Source organism: Myzus persicae, unplaced genomic scaffold (assembly GCF_001856785.1).
Source record: "Myzus persicae strain clone G006 unplaced genomic scaffold, MPER_G0061.0, whole genome shotgun sequence".
Lineage (NCBI taxonomy): Eukaryota > Metazoa > Arthropoda > Insecta > Hemiptera > Aphididae > Myzus > Myzus persicae.
Window position 1 is genome coordinate 692,633 of NW_019101674.1, and position 26,574 is coordinate 719,206.

Genomic DNA, 26,574 nt, shown 5'->3' on the forward strand with positions numbered 1-26,574 from the left:
CCACGAGCGCACGCGCAAACGGTTCGAAAATATTTTCGCGCCTGCGAACGGGTGCTATGGAAGTATAGACTATAGTGTTAAACCCCATCGAACAGTCGCAGTGGCCAGTGAGACGTAAGTCACGAACAGAAGCTCGTTTCGACACCTCCCCTAAATATAAATTTTCTCTTTCCATCCTTTCGGCTCGTCTGCTGTGGGAAACGGAGAATATTGTTTGCACCATACGAAAACAACGACGACCACTACCACTGAATTCTATAATAAAATTATTACAATCTCGTCCACAGATGACGAGGCGGCCGCGATCTAGTGATCTACCGGCAAGACGAATCCGACGACGGTCTTATTGAACCGTGATAAGTAGTGCGTGTGCGTGTGCGTGTGAGTGTGTTTTTTTCATCGCTGTCATTATTATTATTATCAGGAACGTCGGCGACAGGCTACAACTACTGGCTAGCAGACTGAGACGGCAGTGCAGTACACCACCACAGACGACGTTAGCTAGGATTTCGAGTGAGTCCCCTTAACGTCGCGTTACGGTGGAGAAAAAAAAATCGTGTACGTGCAAAATCGTTCGCGAATAAGTTTCCGAGCAATTTAATCAGGTTGATTGTTTCTGGATTACGCTCACCAAAACCGCCCAGGTAGATAGTCTGCCTGACAATAAAACGACACAGAGAGAGAAGGAGAAACGAAAAGCTCACAGCACTTGTACAGTTGTACGTGAAGAATCGTTCGCGATGGCCGGTCAAACGATACAAGACAGACTCCTGGCTGCCCGACACAGTTTGGCTGGACAAGGTCTGGCCAAGTCTGTGTGCAAGGCCACCACCGAAGAGCTTATCGGACCGAAAAAGAAACATTTGGATTGTGAGTGTTTATGCTTACTTTTTACTGACATTATCACTGGGATTATTATTTTTATTTACTATCTATCGTAGACTACAATCCGAAATAGTTAATCATAGGTAATTGTCGCGTTTCTCGTTATTGAGTGCAATACATCTTAAATGTTGCTTAATTTCATGAAAGCTAGATATTATAATATATATGTATACCAGGATATAGATGTGTGTAGTATAGTAGCCAATTGGGCTTTTGGTAATGATGGTACAATGTTCTTTTAATGATCTTTAAATCTATGTTATAATATTTCAGTCTAAAACGCTTATTATACCTATTATTAATGTATTGGTGTATATAATATGAAATATAGGTACCTCTTATTAGCAGAGCCCCAAAGTTATTATTTACTACTAACTAGTATGACTAAACTAGCTTAACAGAAATAACTGCAGTCAATAACAGGTAATCGAGATAACATAGTTGAAACCCACTATAACTGGGATAAGTGGAAAGTATCGAAATATATAGTTTTTAGGATGATAAACAATATATGAAAGTAGCAGGGTTACTAACATGTTTAAAATGTTGTATTTTGTACAAACACAAGGTTATTATTTAAGATGTACCTACTTACCCAGCCATGCTTCATTTATTTGATTTTTAAAAATAAGTCTTATGTTAATTTAAAATATACCTATTATATTATCACTTAAAACTTGCTTAAAACGTTGGTGGAATGTCAATAATTTAACCCGAATCAGTATCTGAGCATATTTTAGGAAAATTTCAATAATAAACCTACTGTATTCTTCATAATAATCTCGCTAATAACAATGGTTTTTGTTCAAGTTTATGTGAAGAAGAGATAAGTGTCATAATGTTTTCCAATACATTATAGTTCCGCAGGTATATAGCCATGTATGTGTCCATTATATTTGTTAGAGATCAGAATCTAAACACTAAACTTTTATTTTGTTATTAAACTAACTTTCAACTTCTTATCAATAAGTAATGTACCTATTATACATACCTATATAATTTATTTACATTTAACTATTTAAATAAATTATTAAGGTATCTGTATCTATAATTTTTTTTTCAGTTTTGACTACAATAGCAGGACATTTTTAGGTACCTCATAAGTAATTCATACTGTCGTCTGTCACCAAAACATCTAAAAATAAAAAACAGTACCTAATTCTATCCAAGTTAAAACAAATTAGGTACCTAAACGATCATTTTTATTAGGTAGCTATTTTAATCTATACTTTTTATATAGGTATTTAATATTCTGCTAAATATTATCCTAAAATATGTTGATCACCTTCCCATACCTAACAAAATTTCATACATTTTACCTTAACTTAAATAAATACATAGGTACACTTATCGTATCTTCACTTACACTTAATATAGGTTTATTTTCAAATTCTTAATTATTTATTACCTTATGAAGTACCTAACTGGTCAACATTTTAAGCTGGGTATGTAGGTATCTGTGTACTTATTTGATTTATAACTTGATATTTATTCTGTTACAATACTTGTATCTGTTTACTTATTTGCAAACTATAACAATAAACTATTTGTATAAATGGACAATGCTTAAAATAGTTATTTTTATAATGGAAAAACTTACAATCTGTATTATAAACATATTAAGCTAATAGGATAATGTACATGATACTAATAAATAACACCCCGGATAACCATATACCTATTATAGAAACATGCAGATGAAGGAAATCTATCCTATTGGTAGAACCCAAAATAATAGTGGAACTAGGTACGATTATTGGACCTAATTGTACATTTTTATGTAATTATCAATTTTGTTTTCTGAATTTATCATTTAATTTTTTTTAACGGTGTTGTCATTAATAGGTATAAAAAAAATAAGGAAATGTACCAATTGATAACTATTATTTTTTATATTACCTACCTTGTAGTATTTCTCGGCATTAAGGATATTTGATAAATAAACTATTTAATTCTCGATTTAATTATTTAATAATGTTTAGGTTGAATACCACCTACTTATAGATTTTATTAAGATCTAATTCGGATGAAATTGAATACTTAATTTTATTGTTCAGAATATTTTATGTATTACGTTAGTTTTAACAAGAGTGTAGAAATATATACTGGTGGAAGGAGGACCGATGTCAAAAATCTCTGGTAATACAGCACTAACTCTTAATAAAAAGATGGGTTGAAGTGCAGTTTGCTAATGCTGGGTTGTATGATCAAATTTAAGTAACTTAATCTAAATTAAGTATATTAATGATTTAAGAACCATAGTGCAAAATAAAATTTGCTCAAACCATTAATTTGTATGTTGTAACACCATCTGACATTTGCGAGTTTTTGTTTGTACGCCTGCTTGTTCCAGTCACACAACTTGTGTTCCTAATGTCCTACAAACCTTTCGTTTGGTATGGTTGGCACTCAACCCCCCTTGTAAATAGTTCCTCAAGGGGAGAATTGGGTGGAGGTAGAGTCTAGACCCAGAATGGCTAACCTGTGGCATGCATGCCTTTTGCATATATCATTTTTAAATATTTCTAAAATTATGTTTTTCAATATTTAATAAATTATAAAAGTTGTATATATTTTATCATTCAACAATCGAGTCAATCAAAATGATTTTAAAAAATCATATTTCATCACTATACATATACAAATTTCAAGAAAGATTCAGTAGATTTAAAAAAAAAGAAAATTTAAATAACTTTTTAATCATAGCCCCACACAATCTCCAAAAGTATAACCTTAATATGCTATTAGAATTGATAGAAATTCAAAATTTAACGGTTTTAAAATTTAAATATATATAGAGTTATAGAATTTTGGAAATGCATACCCATGGTAGATTTTCCAGAATTACATAGTTTGGCACTGAAATTGGTTTGTAGATTTAGAACTCTAGACCTTACTTATAGTTTGACAAGTAGTTTTCAAGCCCGAACAACAAACTCTGATTGTACCATTGTTCTCAACTCTTTAATATACGTAAGTTCTAAAAACATAATTTAAAAAAAAATGGTAGTCTGGTAAAGTAATTTTATACCTTTATTTATTAGGTTAGCCATAATTCTTATGAAGAAGATTATGAATAGTAGACATTAATAGTATATAATATACTTTTAATTTTGATTATTAGTCTAAATATTATAGATTCCTTAGACACAACTAGTAGGTAAAGATTTTCTATAACTATGGAAGTAGGCTAACCTTGATAAATGTACATTCTAGGGAGCAGTCAACCTCTGGGATCTGGTACCACTATTATAGCTATTTAAAGAAGTAAAAAATAATAAAATACTTTGATCCTCAAAAGTTCACGAATTCATTGACATTTAAGTGATTTTGAATGTATTTTACAATTAACCTTATGGTATATAAGTGTACATATGTGTATAAAATAAATTATAAACCAAGTGCTTTACAACTTTGTTTTTAGCTGCAAATTAAAGAAAATAATGTATCATTTAATAAATAATAATATGCGTATCTAGAGGGTAAAACTAAATAGCTTAATTAAACTATTAAAAAAATATCTATTATTATTTTTAAATTAAAATAATGTACGTCTCGACATCAAGGTCATTAGCATCAGATATATATATTATAATTTGTTACCACATAAAGTCTAAGGTATAAATTAATGTAAGCTTTATTTATAAAATATTACCTATTTCATTAAATTTAGAATATAAGTATAGTCATAGTCATAGTAGTCTGAAAATTGTTTCATTATTGTCAGAAAATGTAAGGTTTAGTATTAATCATAACAAACATTGACTATGAATCAAAATGATTTCATAAATTGATTTTTGAAAGGTAGGAATTTTTTACACGGATTACTGATTTGAGCTGACTTCACAACATGTTATCGGGTCATGTGTGTTGGCTTAAAGTTGCTGTTACCATTAAAATGTTTGATTGCCAATACAAAATGACAAACTAAAACAATTGTAGATCAATACTAAAAATTAAAAATAAATAAATATATTGCATACCTTTAAAAAAACGCTTAGGTGAATACGAATACGAGGTACGTAAATCTATCTATATGGTATTGATAAGACAAGGAACAACTTTATACACTTATAAATAAAAACTTTGATTTGATGAATTAGCATGATAAATAACACACATATCAATAATATATGTAATATGCAATCCTTTAATTTCATCATAGTCTATAGAACCAAGAACCTGGCATAGAACAAATACATGGTTTTTATTATACTTATGTTTTTTGTTGAATTAAGAAACGTGAATCTACACCAAGTATTTAGATTAAATAACATACATATAGTAGGTAGGTTTGTAGGTAGGTATAATTATTAACAGTAATAATAATAATATTTAGACTTATGGTTACAACTAACATCCAACATAGGTGATCTATAACTGCCATATCAACTATAAACAACACTAAGAAATGTATGAGACTTACAACACGCATTACATAGCCATATCCCATTGACCAATAATAAAATTGCAAATTAAAATTATCATTGTTTTTGAATTAAATCATTGAATTTTGAATATAAGGTGATCAATTTATCTCTATACATAAGTTTAATTTTTGCCATTTTCCACAATTTGATTGCAAAAAAAAATGTTTAATGTATTCAAAAATAAATTTGAGATGGACGTTTAAAGGCTGGTAGTTATTTTATTTAAACATTATGTATTAAATCAAACATTATTTATCAACACACCAACAATATTTATTTTGTAGCCATTTATTCAATCACAAAAAAACTTTAATTATCTAGTAAATTCAAAATTATTTTACTAATTTACATTGTAAAATCAAAATTGTCGAACAGCAAGATATCTCTATGTCTTCTTATATACATGGCAATGTGTACAATAGTATTAAAAGTAAAATTTGCTAAAATATTTAGTGATCATTAAAATATTATGTAAATGTCTGTTTTTCTATTTTTCTATAATAATATGTAATTATATAGATTTTATTGTCGACCATTTTTATTTTTAGACTCGTTTATAAATTTCAAATCTATTACTATTATTACTAATATTTTAAAAAGAACATAAAATATTTAGTTTTATTTAATCTGGACTAGAACCCAAACTTATACCATAATAAAATAATACACTAATACGCGTAAGACACCTGACTGATCAATAGAAAAAAAAATTCGGTGTTAATAAATGAAATATAATATATTACTGCTGCCCCTACCTTTATAATTTAGACCACACTATCACAATAGCGTATTTAATTGGTTCCTGTTGATTCTACGTCCTACCAGACCATGTCCAGCGGGACGTCCGTCTTACCCGGACGCTCCAAAACGCTGTGTCGACTGGGCCCTAAAGATATTGTATGAATAGGGTGAAATAGGTGAAAGAAAATTGCACCTTTCCCAGCTTAAAATATATAAGTATTAAGTTGTACTACTTATGTTATTGGTTTAAACTATTAACTGAGTTAACAAATTAAAAAAATTGTTTTCCCTTATAATTAAATAATCACACGTATTTGCTAGTTTAATCGAAATGTTATCCAATGTATGTGTTATGCCGTTTTCAAATATTAACAATAATTATTAAATTTGTTATTTTATTGAAATAATGCTAGTAATAAAGGTTAATCGTGCCTGTTGGCCGTTCTTTGCTACTCTAGTATTAACGTCAATTTTAACTAGGTCATCGATTACGAAGGGGAGAAAACAGAAAATATATGACTAGAAATATTGTGTTTCTATTTCTCTGCGGGGTATTTTATTTGTTTTGAAATGTACCTCGCTAAAAATACTGTAATATTTGTATAATCTTGTTTATCCAAACACTAACAAATATCAATCCAACATGAACTTCCTTGATGAATATAACCTTCGATTTAGGCTAAATATTTTTTGTTAGTAATGATGACCATAACGATATTGATCCTAAATTTTGATCGTTTTAAATTTGACTTCTCACCTCAGTTTGATTGATTCAATTATTTGGTACCAAATAATGTTTTGTATTAGTATAGTGCTACAGTTTTACTTAATTTGATATGTTTATCATTATCAATTATGTACGTGGTATCCGCCCATGATGAAAAACATTCACATAATGCTGTTTCTAGTAAAAAAAAATACATATTAAGCTTAACATGTGATTGAGAATCCAATTACTGATTACAACAATCGCTGGCAGATTTAATATAATATGAATATTAAAAAACTAGCTGAATCACCCGGCGTTGCCCAGAAAAACTCCTTTTGGGTGTAATTCACTCTGCATAGGTATGGAAGCAAAATCATAAGGATAGGTTGCAGGTAGCTGGAAACCTGCGGGCCGCCGTGCCGAACAATACGTATTGGTGGTGAAAAATTATAATTGTTAATTACTCCGCTGAAACGCAACATTTTTGAAAATACTTTCTTGTATGAGAAGAACCTCTATTCCAAATTTTAAGTCTGTACGTTGAGTAGTTTTTGAGATACAGCGATCAGTCAGTCAGTGGTATTTGGATTTTATATATATAGATTGTGTAAACTAGTGGCGTAAGCAGGATTTTTCTTTGGGTGATTGGAAGGGAGGGGGGATAATGTGTTTGCTCAGAGTTGGCTTAACTAGGGTCCCCCATAAGTTATTTAGCTTACTGATGCTGAGATTTTATTTTAGGTTTCAGTTCCTGTAGGGCTATACAAATTTGTATATTTGTAGTAACTTTCGTAAACCATTGACCAAATTTTTTATTTTCTTAAAACTTCGGGGGGGGGGGGAGTTGGAGCTTCGTACGTATAAAACGTTCAAAATGTTTCTATGTTAGAGGATACTGCAGTATGTTCATCAATTTTTTTTAAATATAATACATTTAATAATCCTAATAGATTCCCCTTTACTATGATCTAAAAAAAAATGTCGACCTTTTATTGAAAAAAAAAATGTTAAATGGGTTTGATTTTGAATGAATGAAAGATTCTATTTTAAAAAATACAGCATAACATTGTAAAATGTTATGGTTTCACACTTTGATAACAATAATGCTAATCCAAAAGGTAATAAAGACACTACTCGTTAATGAAGTTTATGAAGTGCAGCCAGGCACAAGTAAGTTTATAGGCCCATGATCATTGTAATAAAATTAGTTATCATTAAAATATGTACGAATTAGATATTCCCAGCGACTCGTTAATTTCGTTACAAAGATCATGAGCCTATTAAATTGACGTGTTACGCGTGCGTAGCCATTTATGGTGGGTGGATATATTGAACAATATTACAAAACAAATAAAAAATATTACATATCATTTCAACTAGTAGCGTGTTTTTTATTACTTATTGGATTAGCAGCATTAGTACAGTATTTATCAAAATATGAAAATCATACAATTTTACAATTTTATGCTGTAATTTTGAAAATAGAAGTTGATTTCATTTAAAATTGTTTTTTTTATACTATAAATAAATAACTACAAAACGGCTATTTTAAAATTAAAAAAAAAAAATAATTTTTGAAATGTTTTTTCTTTAGATCATGATAAAAGGGAGATTATTAGTTATATATTACATTAGCGCAACTGCGCTATACAATATCTGCCTTATATTTCGAATTAAAGCTACTGATTTTCCAATTAATTAATATACAGTACAGTACTTAAGTATTTAGTATAGATATTAGATACAGTGACGTATTTATTTAAATTTTAGATGTACCTAATGCATGTTGAATCATATTATCGTGTTATCCTATATAATCCACTTTACACCGACTCTACTAAAATAGTGTTAGCATTTAAAAAAATTTTTTTGGTCAAACGCCATAACGATACAATTAAGTAAGAGTTGACACCTCGCGAAAAAATAAAGTTTGTTGTTAAATATGCTCGATGAAAAACAATCGAAAACTATTAAGTTTCCTCGGGCAATCATTTAATATCTCTGGTTTAAAATAATGTAATTATGTAATACTGACTTTTTGAAACACCCAATTGTAGGTTAGGTTATCTTGTATGAAGTTATTATTCAGAAGAAGCTACACCCGCATGCGTTGTCTCTTGTCTCCGTCTTACATGGAAAATAAATACTGCAGCGGTGGCGGTAAATTTAGTCCTGACTCATTTTACTGCTACTGCCACCGATGCAGTGACTTAAACTTGCTTTAAAATTAAAATCTAAAAAAAAATGTTCGAGGTTCACTTGATAATACCCTTACTTGTGAATTTGATAATATGTTAATCCGTTCTAATACTTATCATACCTCACCATCTGAGTAATTACGGTTATCCAGAACGTTTAATGTGTTGCTATGTTATGCGTTTGTGAGTTATGTCGTCAGTTAGAGACAACATGCGGATGCATAGCGTGCTTCTCTTAAATAGTTCAGTTATCGCAATAAAATGATCATTAGGTTATATTTTATAGTTTTTTTTTTTTAATATTTAATACCTAATACTTAAGTTTCAGAATTCATACTAGAACGTAAAACGATTATATTGATTACTGACTTTTAAGTTATTTTAACTAAATTAACATTTTTTTCGTCCATGTTTGAATTATTTATTACTCCCTAATTTATAGACCTTAAAAATTGATTTTAGATTCTGATCGGAGCTATTCATGTATTGATTTTACAATTATTGAATTATGGTTGTTTTTTTTAAATGCTTGTGTCTGTCATCACCTTTTGGAAAATAAAAATTTTTCGATTTTCTACTTCAGCATTTTTCCTGTTAGGAAAGTGAATCTAGTTGGTAATTAGCTTAACCTAACCAGTGAGAAGGGGGGATTACAAGTAAAGGGTTTTCAGTAAATTTCAGACACTCAGGGAAAAATAAAAATAAAAAAAAAGTATTAAGAAAATACGCGCATTTTTACGCAAAACCAGTTTTTGACAAAATTGAGTTAATTTTTGGTATAACAATAACTCGAAAATAAATAAACGTAGATACCTTAAATAAATGTTAATATTATGACCATTTTCCGAATTTGGTATAATTTTCAAAATATTTTGATTTTTTTTGAGCTATTTTTTGGCATGAGGTATGTTCGGTTATTATTGTTGATAAATAATTTTTGCTAGGTCAAAACACTAACAAATTTAATATTAAATTTCTCATATAACTTGTAATTAAAATAAAAGTTGAACATGAATTCACAGTAATGTTTTATGGGCACCTGAACTTAAATTTTAATAAAATTAGTCATAATCACAAAATATGTGAAATATTTTATATAAAAATTTATTTTTAAATCTGAGATTGGAAAATTTAGCACAAGATCGCTCATAAATTGTTTTACCTTTAATAAAAATAAAAAATAACTGAAAGTCAAATCGATTTTTTATGAGCCTTCGAATATCATATTTTTACGACACATATTATACATTCTTCTCCCATGGCCGTAAATTAACGATTTATCTTTTTTTTATTTTGTTGTAATTCAAAAACAAATAGGTAACTTTAGATACTTGAGATTTTCACCAAATTTTTATTTTATAATTTTTCAATGATACAATTTTTTTAATATTTTGACTATTTATAAGCCATTAAAAACTATTTATTAACTTAAAAGTTAAAAAAAATGTTTAATTTTTTTATTTAAAATATGTTATAAGGTTCCTCGTGTTGTTTTAAGAGCAGTTCTAAGAGAAGAATACAATTTTTTTTGTTATACTTAATTCAAAAATATTATTTTTTGGTTCATGAAATCTAGGTATATTTTTAAAGTTTTAAGATTTGGATAACTTTTATATCTTACATTATATTTTATTCATATTTTTTATAAAAACACCCATTTACGAAACTTTTAAATTGTGAATTGCATAAATTCGTATCAAAATGTAATGTGCTGAACTCTTCCCAGAACCGTTTTTTTTTATAAATTATTTTTGTTTTTAAATATTGAAATAAAATAATAAAGTGCATTTATTTATCATTATCTTCTGTCGAAATGAACGAACCGAAACGAATGTCCCACACCCAGTTTCTGTATCCTGTCTGTCTGATTTGGTCTCTAATGAATAATATTATATGTAATTTAGTATATAATAATAACAATGATGAAATATCGTAAAATTGAATTTTTAAATATTGGAACGTTTATTCAAAAAATACTAAAGCTTATAAATAAATAATGTTCTCCATAATGTTATATTGTGGTCATACATTAAATATGTTGTGTGGTACTGTACTAGTGGCGTAATTTGGTTTGTCTATGGAGGAAGCTGGGATGGAATCGCCCGAATGGTGTACACAAGATTCTTCAATGGGGTTGGGGCTTGACAAAACCACAAATAATTTATCGTTAAAAATTTATAAAATATTAAATTTGTATTATTGCTAAGGCTTGAAAATGTAATATAAGGTCATCTTTCATACAAGTAGTTCATACTTTTACCAAACAATTCCTGAACATTCTAGGATAATTGGTATGTAAATACTATGTTTTTGTAAAAATGAATTCAACCTACTTGATACTATATATTATTAGTTACTGGCTATAACTAATTAATCTGGTAATTCGTATGATATGAATTTTTGTCCTTGCTTACTGGTTGACAACAGTTGAAACTTTATAAATATTTTTTTTTAAAGTAATAATAATACTGGCAATGGGGTGTGGGGTCGGCTGTTAACCAGTGTATGCCACTGGGGGAGGGGATGTATTTTTGTAGTTCAATATTTCCTAAATAATGTTTTTGTATGTATTACAACTTATGTCTTACAAGTTACAAGCACCTCTCAATACAACCAATGCATGCATATGTGTCATGTGATGTGTACAATGCACATATGTTCAGTATCACACCAACCGCAACTGGATGTAGAAATACAAAAATACAAATTACAACTTTAATATTTTAGTTGTCACAGTTGCATACCATAGTGTAGCTTACTATTATCTTTTTCTATATTCTATAAAAGTATTCCTATGCATTATAATTTTTTTAATTATTTACATCATTACAAAACTATTATTATCTTGGTTGTCATTTATTAATAACCTATCAGCTAGTATAGGAATTTGTTTTTTTCTGGGCTTTGTAACCAAAATACCTGATACAATTAAAATATCACAAATAATGATAACATCTATTAGTGAAACATAATATTGATTATCAAAAAGATTTCCAAGAAGATTTAATTTAAAATGGGTTATTCATTGACATATTAATCCTCATTTTTATTTTAAAAAGGACTAAGAAAAGAGTAAAGAGTTTAATTTTTATTAAAAGTGTTTAAAATAAGTATACAAATGATATGATTTAATAACTTAATATGCCTTTACCTCTCAAATATGCATCTTTAGGCAAAATAAAATTTGGTTTTTGAAATCAGTTTGATACCCTCATAGTTGTGCATACATTAAGTATGAATATGAAAATGCATACAATTCCGGTCTCTGAACTAACATAGATTAAATATACATACTAGTAGTATATTTAATCTATAGTACACTGATAATGACTAATGACTAAAACAACATTTTTTTAATTTAATGATTATTATATAGTGAATTTCAGTTATATAACAAATGCATTTGAAATATTTTAGCTAACTGTTTCCATAGACATATACAAAGATAGATAGTTTGAGCTTAGAGACTGTTGTTCTAATGTCATCATTGTTAAAATAAGAAAAATAGATACTTCAGAGTATTATGATATAAACTGATTTTTCATTCACATTGTTTTATATGTATTGCATTTGTTAAATTATTATGTTGATGGATTTGATTTTTTTTTTAAGTATCGTTACAAATATTGACTATTTTCAAAACCGGTACAACTGATATTGAATATTGGCTTGTCCAAGGGTTTAGGTTTAGGGTTCAGCCCTCCCCTCCCGCATTTTTTTTTTCGAAATAAGATTTAATTATTTTTTATATAAAGATTAATTTAATTTAAATTGTATTTTTATATTTTCATATTTTATTATATAATGTAACATATTTATATTTTTCTGGCTACGGTCTTGACTGTTATAATAGGCCAATTCACTCTAATATTTTTCTGGCTGTGGCCTTGGGCTTGTCCCTCATTAATACACTAATGTGGTATGTGGCAGTTAAAATAATATTAATGGGAGGAGGATATGCCACAGATTGTACATACAATTATAGTATGTGTACAGAGTGTTAAATTTTGTAACAGCTCTGAAATATATATTTTAGATACATGTAAAATTATTAAAAATAATATTATTAATCTATTTTTGATCTTTGATTTTTAGAACATTGTCTATAAGTATTTGTTGATCTGCTAATGTATAAAATATGATTATTTATTTTTATTCCAGATTTGATACATTGTACTAATGAACCAAATGTGTCAATTCCTCAACTAGCTAATCTGTTAATTGAACGGTCACAAAATGCCAGTTGGGTGGTAGTATTTAAATCATTAATCACGGTCCATCATTTAATGTGTTATGGGAACGAAGTTAGTATGAATAATTTTATATCATATTTTAACCATAGTATTTTATTAAATATTTTACATATTTTTAGAGATTTACACAGTATTTGGCATCCAGCAATAGTTCCTTTCAGCTTAGCAATTTTTTGGATAAAAGCAGTTTACAAGGTGAATAATTATAAATTATGTTGGTGTGGTTTAATTTAAGGCTTAATATAAATTATGAAATACTAATAATTAAACTAAAGAAAAAACTAGTATTAAAAGTACACTTTTTTATTTTTATGCTTGGTACATTTAGGACCCGTCGGAGTACGATCTGGTAAGAATAACAACTAAACAAACTAAGTTAATTAATTAAAAACAATTTTATAAACAAATAAAACAATTGTATGTATTTTCTTAATATCAGTAGTTAATCATATAATTAATTAAAAATTGTTGTACTTATTATTTTTTATTTGTTTAGGTTATGATATGTCACCATTCATTCGACGTTATTCAAAATATTTAAATGAAAAAGCTTTATCTTATCGCACCGTGGCATTTGATTTTTGTAAAGTTAAAAGAAGGTATTAAAATAAAAAAGTTATGCTTATAATTAATGAATTATCATAATAAAATATTTTAATTAAATTGTTTAACTTATTTTTTGAATATTTAATTTTAGCAAAGAAGATGGAGTACTACGCACTATGAATTCAGAAAAGTTGTTGAAGACATTACCAGTTTTACAGTCGCAGCTTGATGCATTACTTGAATTTGATTGTTCTGCTGCTGATCTTACAAATGGTGTTATTAACATGGCATTCATGTTGTTATTTCGTGATCTTATCCGATTGTTTGCTGGTTACAATGATAGTATCATTAATCTTTTAGGTACTTATATGATGATAGATTAATTTAAAACAGTGTTGGGCATTTAACTAAAAAGTCTAAACATTTGAAATTTAAATTTAAAATTTAGAAATGAATATAAAATTTCTTGCCAAACTCTTTGAAATGACTGTCTTTTGGAACAAAATCATGCAGCTAGATGTGACAAAATGGAAGGGAAATAAAATTGGTTGTTGGTTTGGTACTCTTAATAGTATTATTTGACTGAATTAATAATTACAAATGTTATTTAGCTAAAAAATGTGTGGATACAGACAAAGTATTTTGTATTTCAAAACCATTGTTGTATACCATCCATCAATGGAACTATTCCTTTATAAGTTTATTTATTTTAATGTTATTTGTAAAATTCTAAAGAGTTATTATATCAATATAACAAATAACTATTTCACCATTGGTAATAATTATTAATTTGTGTTTCTTCCAAATTGCTAATATTACTATAGTAATATCCTAATCCAAACTGCTGTGTAATGAATTCAACCAAACTTAGTTTCTTAGATAGCTTTTCTAGGTAAGGTTTGTGTATATATAATCGTATTAATATGATAAATGTAAAAATATTTATTTAATTAAGTTATTGCTCAAACCCAAACATATAGTTTGTGCTCATCACTGTTACAAATAGCTAGATAATTGTAGTATTGTTATTTTATTTGTATATTATATTTTTATATTCATCAAACTTGGATGTGCTATGTTTTTACAGAAAAATACTTTGATATGAATAAAAAGCAATGCCGGGATGCTTTAGATTTATATAAAAAGTTTCTTATTAGAATGGATCGTGTTGGAGAATTTCTTAAAGTTGCAGAGAATGTTGGAATCGATAAGGGTGAAATACCCGATCTCACTAAAGTGTGTTAAATTTAATCAATACAACTATTATTCAATAATATTTGCATAATCAAATTACTTTTTCTAGGCTCCGAGTAGTTTGTTGGATGCACTAGAACAACATTTAGCTTCTATTGAAGGTAAAAAATCAGCAGCAAACACTCCCACGCAAGCAACAAGGTATGTAAAGAAACTTTTTAGTTTTTTTTTACTATTTGTATTATTTATTTTTACATGAATAAGGAATGTGATATAGAATATTAAGAAGATGTTGTTCTCTAATTTATTATCTTTGTCTTAAAAAATCATAACATACCAAATTTTATGTTTAAAATAATCTATTTTGTTTTGCTATTTTTAATAAGAATAAATTAACCTATTACCAAATTTAAATATAAAGATGTTGTCTAGATGCTAGGGTCTCTGTATCTTGTAGGTTTTTTTTTTTTAGAAATTTTGATTTAAAAGCGAATTATGAGTTCCTTAAAATTGTAAATTTTGTGCTGATTTGATCCTAAAATTTGAAACTTTTTAAAACTTTAAAAATATTAAAAATAGCAAGTTCAATGGATTATCCTGAATTTGAGATTTGCCAAGTTGTTTGTTTGTAATACAGACAACATATAAAGTAATGAGGTATTTTTAAAGTTTCCAGATATATTTTGTTCAAAAATAACTTTAAATGTAATATTAATTACTTGGATAAATATATTTGTATGGTCAAATATTTTTACAATTTTTTTTTATCATTTATTTTTTTCTGTGAAATGAAGTTATGTTTTTAAATTTTTTTCTCAACCGTAAACAATCAACTTTTATATTATTCTATGTCATATTTGTTTTCATTCACTAATAATGAATAATTAATATAAGTGAGATCACGGAATTTCGAATACCTTAAAAATTATTAGTTAAATGGTTATTAATCTTGGTATTATGGTAAATCATATTTAATACTACCATAAAGTAATATATAGTGTGTAACAATACAAAAATAATAAATATTCAAAATGTAAAGCTATTATTTAATAATTTACCAGTACATTTTTAATTCAAACATACTTTACGGTTGTATTGTCATAAATCATAATATGGTATAATAAAATAAGTTAGTTTATCTTAAGTTTGTGTTACAATTTTTTTATTTATAAGAAAAATAAATTAACATCTACAAATTATACTGAGTAATCTATTTAACTAAGACATTCATTATTTCAAAAACTATTAACATTTAATAAATGTTTTGGGGCTGGATACAACATTTTTTTTTCTCTAAATATCGAAGTTGTAATTAATGTTAGAACATTATAGAACCTAGGTTCCTCTTGATAATTAATGCAAAATATAATTCCATTATCATTGCAACCAAATAAAAAAAGACCAGCAAAATTTGAGTATAACTTTTTGAATCATAATCTTACAAACATAATATGTGATTTAATGTTTTCGGTATAGTGGAGAAAATACCAAATTTTTTAACTTAATATTTAAGTCGATGAAAAATACAATTTTCATAATTTTTTTATGTCAATTTACATTTTTAATCCTTTACTCCAAAGCAAAATATTTTTTTGAGTACTTTGACATATAATATCAAATGTTGCAAGAGTAGTTCATGAGTTATAACTTATGAGTATTTGAGGTTTTGATGGGCAGAGTGGACTGGTACAGAATTACCCTACAAAATATTAGGCCACTACCCCTCTCATATAAATTTTAAATACTTACTAAGTAATAACTAACAGATTAGTAAAGAAATAAACTACTTGTACAAAATTTGATTTTTATACATTGAAATACTGCAAACAATATTCTGCTAATTTAATGTTTTCTGAAATAATGAGTATCTTATGTTAAACAGATTATCACATATAGTATAAACAGAGAAATATTTCAAGAAGATTTTCTCTAACTATATAATATTACATTTTTCCTGAATAAGTTATAATTAATATTAAAATATTTAAGATCCTTTCTATTACAAATTTTTAAATCCTTAGTCATCCTAATATTATTTTATGTGCGTGTTTTTATTATTTAGTTTTACTCTATCTAATTCTATCTTTTATAGTTAAATATTATTTAGAGAATAGTGTTTGAATGTGATTTAAGTTGGTAGTTATTCACCCAATGATTGACTGTTTATTTAATTTATGATCTTAGTATTATAAAAATAATTTACTTTATTTGAAAAAAAGAAACATTGATTTATGTATTTATTTTTAAATTACATATCAAATTTGTTTTATTTTTAATTAAACTTTAAAAATTTTAATCCAATGTAAAAATAAATAATGAAAACATTATAATTACTCGTTTTAAATTTCAAATGTTACCGACTAATTTAAAAAAATAAAAATGTTTTACTGGTAGGATACAAATAAACACATTTTAAAATGCAATGTTAGATAAAACTATAGTATTAGACTCTAATACTATAATAACATTAGTAAACAAATTTTGCTTTGTACTTTTGAATAAAAATTTTATTTACACAATATCATACTTTAACTGCAATCTAAAATATGTTATACATTTTTAGTAGCTGATATTGTAACTATTAGGTTAATTTTGTATAAACAATATTAATTTGTATCCTGTTTTTCCTTATTTTACATTAAGAGAATGTCAGTCTATTTTTTTCTTCTCTTTGACCTCTTTGAATATTTTCTTAGATTACTGAAGAATATCAACTAGAGCAAGGCTGCCCAATTTATGTGGGAAGTTGGCTATAATTTCAATTACTTTTAGTTGGTAGGCCATCTCATGAACACAACTTGCTTATACTTATGATCCTTCTATACTTAGATATTATAATAGATAAGTATTTAAATCAATACCAATAAGCTAACAAAAATAAGCATGTAACTAATGCTATCTAGACACGCTCTCCTATATAAAATAAAATACACAACACAATTTAAAGAAATAATAATTAATATTTAAATACAATAGAATGTGTGTGTGAAAATTTAAATGTGTTTACGGGCTCGGGTTGGGGCAGCCTTGAACTAGAGCATGTACCTATTTTACTATATCATACTATAATTTTACTATACTTTATATTTATTAGTTAATACTATTAAAAAAATATATTATTTTTTTTAAGGCAAACTGTATATCATTTTGAATACATGTCTGTCCATTCCCCACCCATTGAAATTTTAAGGAAAATGGTAGATATTTGGCATATATTTGTATGATGGTTCTTGATACTATTGTTTTACCATTTTTTCACAAAAACAAAATAATAATAATTATTATTAAAATAATAATAGTAATAATTCGCATATGACCAACCACCTCATCTCTCACTCCAAAATGTTGTAATAAAACCAAAAGGTAATTTTTAGTTATGTGATTTAAATAACGATAAATGACATTGAAATTGATCTTTCAATTGCCGAAACATAGACTAACATTGCCTGGTGGCCTAGTCATTATGTATAGTCCTTAATTCCCTACATAGAAATTCCCTTCATTTACCGTATCATAATATTTAAAACAAATTAAAAGAAATTATACTTTTATATTTGAGTTAAATTTAATAGGTAGCATAAAATTGATGGTTGATTAATCTTTATAATTTATGAAGGGTATTTTAATTTTACTTTGTTTGTATATGGTGACTAATGAGTAATGCTGTAATATAGTATATTTGATATGTTTGCATCCCCTAGTACCTACCTATTAGTTAGTTTTTTTATTGATGCACCTGTTGATACTTTAATACAATGTATATAGTTTTTATACAGTTAAAATGTCTGTTTACATTAAACATGCTATGCATAGTTATCATTTATCTATTTTGGATTTTGTGTACAAAGTAAAGAACTATTGTAGTTCTTACATTAATATTTTATGTGTTCTGGTGATGTCAAATATTATTTCAATAACATAAAAATAGCAATTCATACTTTTGTGCAAATGTGTTTCTAGTCTATAAATTGCACTTACAAAAACAGATTAATATACATACTTTAATCTAAGTATATGAAAAGTAATCCTGAACATTGTTTTATTAGTGATAAGTAACTACGATAAAACTATATATGAATTTTCATCAGACCAAATCTAATATATTTTTCCTAGTGCCTTGTTATACTATTGGCTATTTTTGAACCTAATTATTGGAGAGGCAGATATTTCTAAAACTTTTGAGAGAAAAAAATATTTTCAAAAAAAATATTAATTACAAATCGCATCATAGTTCATAATGCTATATGTATAATCAAGATTGATTTGATAAGAATCTTTTGAATTATGATATTACACCAATTTCCCTTTGGTGAAATGTTGCAATTAATTAACCTATTGCAAAGTAACGTATACCTTTTGCCCTCTGGGGCAATATTTTTCTGTTACGTTGTATAATAATATATTTTTCAGCTCTATTCTATCTTATATCTATAATTGTTCCAATCAACTGAGAAAAACATATTTTTCTGCCTCTCTTGTTGAGATTTGGACGTTGGGTGGTAGTGCAATGGCTGTGGTGGCACTATAGCCGCTGAGTTAATGAATTATCAATTAAAACAATTATAATTTTCTGAATTTATTTATTAATTTAAATTATGGAAAATTTAAAACTATATAATATTGTTTGAACTAGAAAAAATATTAAAATAAAAAGTATGTATTTAAATATTTATAATTCTTTTCCTTCTCTCTTATTATATAGGTGAAATTGTTCCACATGCTTCACCTGACAATTTTCACTATGTGCTACTCTATTGAGCCAAGTTAATTTCCATATTTTATTATTGATTATTAATCTGTTTAGTATACAACAATAACCACGGATTAGGATAGCATGGAATGGAAACAAACTGGTGAGAGGGTAACGGAGTTTGGCTTCTTGAGTTTTAGGGTTGGCTTGTACGGGTGAAATTTAGAAATCACTTATCAAGCGCTACCTATATTTATCATCTAGTTAGTGCTTGATACAAGATTGCTCTCCCCCCCCCCCCCATTACATATGCATACCATAAATACTAATTAGCCTGGTGATTTAGCTTTAGTTTCCAATCAATTCTATCCCAGTCAGTAATAATCACTTTACTTACCAATAATTTTATGTCAATGAATAATGATAAATTAAAAAATAGTAAAAATATTAATACATCATCGATAATTCAAACTATCAAAATTTCAATAGAAATGTGTAAAACAATAGTAAATAAATAACAATATGGCTTAGTAAAAAAAAAATGTTTGGTTTTATTATAATATATAATGTCCTTTGAAATCAATTGGGTAACATATTTTTTGGTATTAATTAATCATTTATATTATATAAATATTACAGTGAAACATTGGTAATAATCTGAATTTTTGATTGTAGACTACACATTGTGTTTCCTATGGTGACCATATGCCCCCTGTTTAAAATGGCTATGTCACTTTTTGAGAATAATGTTCCTTGTCTCAACAAACTGGACCACTTTTTGTGGAATCTTTTTGTATTGTTTTTAGAAAATGGTCTCATTTTTATCCTGTTATCTCTATATAATTAAATATGAGTGAAAGATGATACCTACACTCAAAGTCATATTTTTGCAGTTTTATATTAAAACCAATAGTACAATATAAACAACAGTTTTTGTGGAACTGGCTTCGAGTATTGACAAACAATAATATCAGCAATAAGCATGCAGAGACATGTCATATCTTATTTATTTATTTATTTATTTATATGAATCAATAGGTAAACATCCTTTTAGTAATTATAATGAAATATAACACAAAATATGAAATGTGTAATTTTGCACAGTGTTCAAATTCTAATAACCTGCATGACCATCCTTTGGCTTATTCAACAACACACTGGTTTAATAGACAATCAAGCTGTTGTCATCAAAATAGCTTAAAATATAAAAAAGGTGAAACAGTTTTGCAAGGTCTTTACCCATAGTTGTTTCTCCTATTTTTAAATTATTATGGTCACCTTATGTTACCCACTTATAACTAAGTTGTTTCTTTAGTTAGTCTAAACATTTTTAGAACTAAGTAATAGTAGTGTTTGCAGTTATTTTTATTTTATGTTTGTCTTTTTTATTTGAATTTTGTATTTTACTTTGTTTTTATTTTCCATCTCCTGTCCTATCCCTGACATAATCGTATAGCACTCATCGGACAGATGTAAAGACTGGTGTATCTGCCCTTTCTTCCACTAGCAGCTCTTTTGGAACAATTGCCCAGCAAGCGGATGGAGTTGAGGAGTCATTAAAGCAAGCAGTTTTGGCTGAAGAAGAAGCTGTTTTAAACCAATACAAGGTAATAATATAATGGTATTTTAGAATTTTTTCTTAGTGGTCTCTAGTTTTTAAAATTATTTTTTGGTAAACATAATTATCATTCTAGGCCAAAGTCAACAGTCCTGTGAATGGTACAATTTCTTCAGTCAACAATCCATTTTTAGTTTCATCTGAGCCTATTGTAGACTTGTTTTCAAGCCCAGCTCCGGCTACACAGGTATTACACAAGATATTATTAAGTTTTTAATTTTGGTGCAGTATGCTGTTACAGTTAGTTATTCATTTAATTTAAATCAACTTTATTTAGACATCAACAAAAGCTTCAGATGATTTGCTGCAATTAAGTAATCCATTTGCTGACATGTTTTCCGCGCCAATGACAGGATCACAAACAAATGCTTCAAATGATATGTCTACTCCTCTTGCTAATAACTGGATGAGCAATGGATTTAATACAAATACTAGCAATGCATTTGTTGATGACAAATCATTTACGTCTGTTTTTGGTCAACCTGAATCGAACCAATCATGTCCTGCTCCCACTGCTACAGGTAAATAAAAAACTCAAATTAAAATATCAATGAATAGAAGAATATGTTTATAAGAAATTCCCTGAGTGTATATGTCTTTCAAGCTGCGTGTTCTGGGACATCTTTTATCTCCTCAAATGTTTTTTCTGATTCAAATATTTTTGAATCAAGTCCTCCATCTGTTGAAAAATCACAATCCAGGAAATCTAGTGGGGCATCAATACCTCCACCAAGACCTCCCCCGCCTTCTACTACTCTTCCATCATCTTACACTGATCCTAATCCTATTTCGGATTTGGCAGCGGATATTTTTCTTCCTCAAAGCGTCCCTCAACCTATAAATGGATCTCCTGGCAAAACCGATTTGGCCGCACTTTCTTCAGGTATACAATATGATATTGTATTCAGGCATATATGTTTCGGCCTTCTATGTTGTGTGAATTATGATTTTCTTGATTTCCGGGTAGTTTTTTTTATTTCGAAGCAGGCACTCAATTACTGGCCTGTAGCACATTATTTTAATTTATTTAAAATGATTATTTAATGCTTTTGCAAGAATACAAGTTTTAGGCTTAAAATGTTGTAAGGTCCGTACTTGAGTTAACTCTTCAGTGGTTTTTTTTAAATATTTATATTTAATGCTAAATTATGTAAGTGCAGGCATGGGCATTGTCGTAATTTATTATTATTATTTTTTAGCTATAAATATGATTTTTCAGTAATCAGCTGCCATTATTATAATATTTTATTTGCTTTAATGATTTGTTTTTTTTGATAAAATATTTTATATTATATTTTATATTTTGTTATTTCATTTTAGGTGCATCTGATTCAGGTAATAAAAAGGTATTAACTGGAGATTTAGATAGCAGTTTAGCATCATTAGCCGAAAATCTTACTATCAATAAAGTTACACAACCACCACCGTAAGTAATTATATTATATTTATTTTGTAAAAATAATTTGTAAATTGTAATGATTTATTTTTATTTTTAAAGAGTTCAATGGAATTCTCCTAAAAATACTCCAAAACCTGGTAATGGTCAACCAGGGATGGGTTGGAGCCCCCAGCCTATGGCAGCTACAACTGGTGCAAATTATCGACCAATGGTATGTAGCAAATGTTAATTATTATAAGTTTTCGATTGATAAAATGACTATATTTTAGTTGTAGTGGACAGCTTAAGAAAAATCTATTTTTATAGATTGAGTTGTTTCTATGTAATATACCTATGCTTGTACTTTGGTATTTTCTTTTGTAAATTGCTTCTCAAATTAAAATGTTTTCAATATTTATTTATTTTTATATTTATACATTTTATTTTGCATGTTTTTATTTATGTACATATATTTTTGTTATTTTTTTATTTTATTTTTGCTTGCTGTATATTGGATTATAGGGTCAAGGAATGATGTCCAATCCTTCACCATTTGTATCAACATATGGTCCAATGGTAAGTCACATTCACTTGTAAAACTGCTTCAAAATAAACTTGCATTGAATTAGTTTAATTAAACCTATTTCACTATAACACTGAAAAAAAATTATGGGCGTGGTCTATGTTCTTCTAGCATAAATTGTCATATGTATTTAACATATTTTAAATTACTTATTTTCTTTTACTGTTAAATATTTTTAGTAAAAAATTAACATAATTGTAAAATTATATTTTATACCAGGGACCACAACCTATTATCCTATTTTTATCAAACCCGTTTTTGAAATTTATATTTTTGTTTTTTTAAATGTAATTTAGAAAAAAAAATTTGTATGTAATCCCGGCTTGCAAGACTTATAAGTTTTAAAAACTGTCCCTTTGGTAAGTTTGAGTTGCCCATTACTGCTTTAGGCCAGCGGCAGCATGAACCTTTATTTGTTATGCTATTTTAATTACTTATTCAGAATATATAGTTAAAAATATGAATTATCTATAACTTTGATTCTCAGTAAAATAAGTTTGAACCACTGCTGATTTAGATCTTTTGTTTCTTAATAATTTAGTCCTGCTAAAATGAAAGATTTCATTTTATAGATACAATTACAATTTTAATATTTACTTAGTTTCATTTATTATTTGTCTGGGTAAGCTAGAGTGACAATTTAAAAAAAAAACAGGATGTTACCCTCTCTCCTCAAAAAAAAAAGAAAAAAAATATCTTTATTCGCTCGTACACGTTATACATACAATAGAGTATAAACATATGTGAATACATATTTTTGTTAATTGGCATTGGCCCTCGATCCTTGTTCCAGGAAAATTGTTATCTGTTATTTATAACTTTGGTTATAAAACTATCATATATTTGCTTTATACATTGATTTCTTTTAAAGATATAATGTAAGAATATAAGAAAAAGGGATTAAAACTGAACCATCTTCTAATAACGGGATAAATAGCATCACATTCAATGTTTGTCAGGACAATGGGACATGATGGTTAAAAAAAGGGACAATACCATTTTAAACGGGACAACAGGTCACCCTAATATAAACTATTAATGAAATGATGGTCTGCATGTTGTACTGAATATATCAATAGTTAGTTATTTTTGTTTAATATTTAAAGGTACATTCGTATTAAACTAATCTGATTTGTAAAGAGTGACAATTTTGTTTTTAATTTTAGTAGCTTTGCTAGTTTGCCATCATTGCACATTCACACCACAATATAAGTATATTGTAGTTTGGAATTTTTTTTCATAGGATGTGGTTTTTTGTTACTAATAATGCGTGGTTGAAATTGTCTGTGTAATTATTATGTAAACAAAGATGTATTTGAAATTTATATATGCCATCGGATCATAATAATTATTTTAATACTTATCGTTTTGTATAATATTAAACATTTTTGTTACTGTAAGGATGTTTTTCAATTTCCATTTTAACTAATATTTCCTTTAATAATCCATACTTTTAATATACTCAAATTAAATTACTCTAATCTTATAAATAAACTTCTTGTGTGTGTGGCCTAGAAAGTTTATTTGTTAATCAATCTGAATTATTAATCATACTTTACTTATATTTATTTTTTTATTTACTTAAAAGTAATGTCATTGTTGATAAATCAAATGTTAATATTTAGATGTACATTTGACTCAATTAATTTGTTGATTATATAAATAATTCATTATTTGGAAACAAATTATATTGACTTATAATTTGAACAATATTTGTATATTATTTCTTACGTAAGTTTGTGTTATATCTTAAGGGTGTACAACCCAGCTGTATTGGTGGTAGTGCAGTAGGTGGTGGTAATCTTGGAATGACTGCTCCTTCCAGTACTCAGAGCTCTCAGCCACAGCCTGTCTTAGATCCTTTTGGTTTATAAGGTAATCTACTTATTATGTTCTGTATTTAAAAAAAAATTCTATGTGAATTGGTCTAACAAATTAATTATCCATTGGTAATATATTATTATTATACTCATTGTTATTTGTTTTAGGAAATAAACTGGGACTGAAGAGTGAAATGTACAGAGTTTTTATTGTACACATTTTAAATGGTTCACAAAATAAGTATCATCATTGCAACAATCCTTGTGCCATAATTTCAAACTCTAAATTGGCAAAATGAATATAATTTCAGGTATTACTGTTATTTAGTTAAAATCTATTATTTATACTTATATTGTGAAAGTATAAAAATAAAAAATGCCCAAAATAATTTCTGCCTATTTTAGCCTAAATTATTTAAAATTAAACATAAAGTATTATATTTAGATTATTACTTAAAAATAGGCAAACTCTAGCTTAGAGGTAAGAAATGTGTGTTCTATGAAGATAAGATTGTTCCTTTAGGAATAAAGTAACAGTTTTAGTTTATGATCTTGTTAAGTTTTTTAACTTAATATTAAGTGCAATATAAAATAAAGTTTGATTTAAATTATATCCTATTCGTTTACCTCATGAATATCTATTAATTTAAAAATAAAAAAAATAATATATTATGTATTTTATAATGAATAATATTATTTGATGTAATAATAATATAATATTAAATATTAAACAGACAATATAATATTGTTAATCCCTTTAAAAGTTATATAGCTGTATAAATATTTATAAAATTACACTCTCTATCAGATATACTTAGATCATCTAATTATAGTAGGTACCGTGGATTATATACAATATAATATAATTGTAATATATTTATTTTTTATCAAATTAAAATAAATACTCCCATGTCAGTAAAATACAATATATAATATATTGTATATATTATGTTATAGGTAAATTATCATTATTGAAAAACTTGTATCAAATTAAAATAGGTATGACATATACAGTGTACTAGTGTACAGTGTTCGGTTCAGACAAAATCATATCTAAATTGTTTTAAAAAAATGTAATTATACATCAGTTACCTAATTTATTATTTTATTTGTTAAATACTAAAATTAAATTCAACATTTGGATACGATTTTGAGTGAACATTTTAGAAGTATTGGATATTAGTTTGTCTAATATCAAAAGTGATATATTGGAAATTCTATAACAACATAGTGGAATATATAAATATATATTTATTTTTTTTTGTCAGAAGTAATATAATAACCCTTTATATTTATGCAGAAACATAATAAATTCTTGTATTCAATTCTTATTTATTTATAATTATCAATAATTTTTTTATTATAATTTATTTAATTTTAAATTACTTATATATTATATTGATTATAAATATTGTTAGTTTTAACTTAAACTCATCACTGTGGTTTTGTTTTGATTGAAAACAATTAATTATTGTGAAATAATGTAACCGACAATTATTGTTTATGGATATATTGCATAAATCATATTA

The 26,574-nt window shown here is 27.0% G+C and overlaps 1 protein-coding gene across 9 annotated transcripts; it reads left to right on the forward strand.

Moving 5' to 3' along the window:
* Positions 1-70: 70 nt before the first annotated feature.
* On the forward strand, positions 71-25,592 carry LOC111030085 (phosphatidylinositol-binding clathrin assembly protein LAP). Of its 9 annotated transcripts, none has more exons than XM_022309419.1 (18): positions 71-363; positions 425-870; positions 13,125-13,267; positions 13,336-13,411; positions 13,545-13,565; positions 13,713-13,815; positions 13,914-14,122; positions 14,850-14,998; positions 15,066-15,157; positions 21,154-21,253; positions 21,341-21,451; positions 21,542-21,785; positions 21,869-22,147; positions 22,585-22,690; positions 22,763-22,874; positions 23,165-23,218; positions 24,980-25,100; positions 25,214-25,592. In XM_022309419.1, the coding sequence occupies exons 2-17, from the start codon at positions 741-743 to the stop codon at positions 25,097-25,099; spliced, it is 2,049 nt and encodes a 682-aa protein (XP_022165111.1). In that variant the 5' UTR covers positions 71-363; positions 425-740; the 3' UTR covers position 25,100; positions 25,214-25,592. The 9 variants fall into 9 exon arrangements, with proteins under 9 accessions (XP_022165111.1, XP_022165113.1, XP_022165108.1 ...); XM_022309421.1 differs by having other exon boundaries at positions 21,157-21,253; XM_022309416.1 differs by having other exon boundaries at positions 73-363; positions 21,103-21,253.
* The last annotated feature ends 982 nt before the right edge of the window (positions 25,593-26,574 follow it).

Excerpts from the sequence above, each read along its gene's own strand:
- LOC111030085 (XM_022309417.1), top strand. The coding sequence starts at position 741 with ATGGCCGGTCAAACGATACAAGACAGACTCCTGGCTGCCCGACACAGT. Across the intron at positions 21,786-21,868 it reads TCCTGCTCCCACTGCTACAG|CTGCGTGTTCTGGGACATCT; the intron begins GTAAATAAAAAA and ends ATGTCTTTCAAG. Across the intron at positions 23,219-24,979 it reads TATCAACATATGGTCCAATG|GGTGTACAACCCAGCTGTAT; the intron begins GTAAGTCACATT and ends TTATATCTTAAG.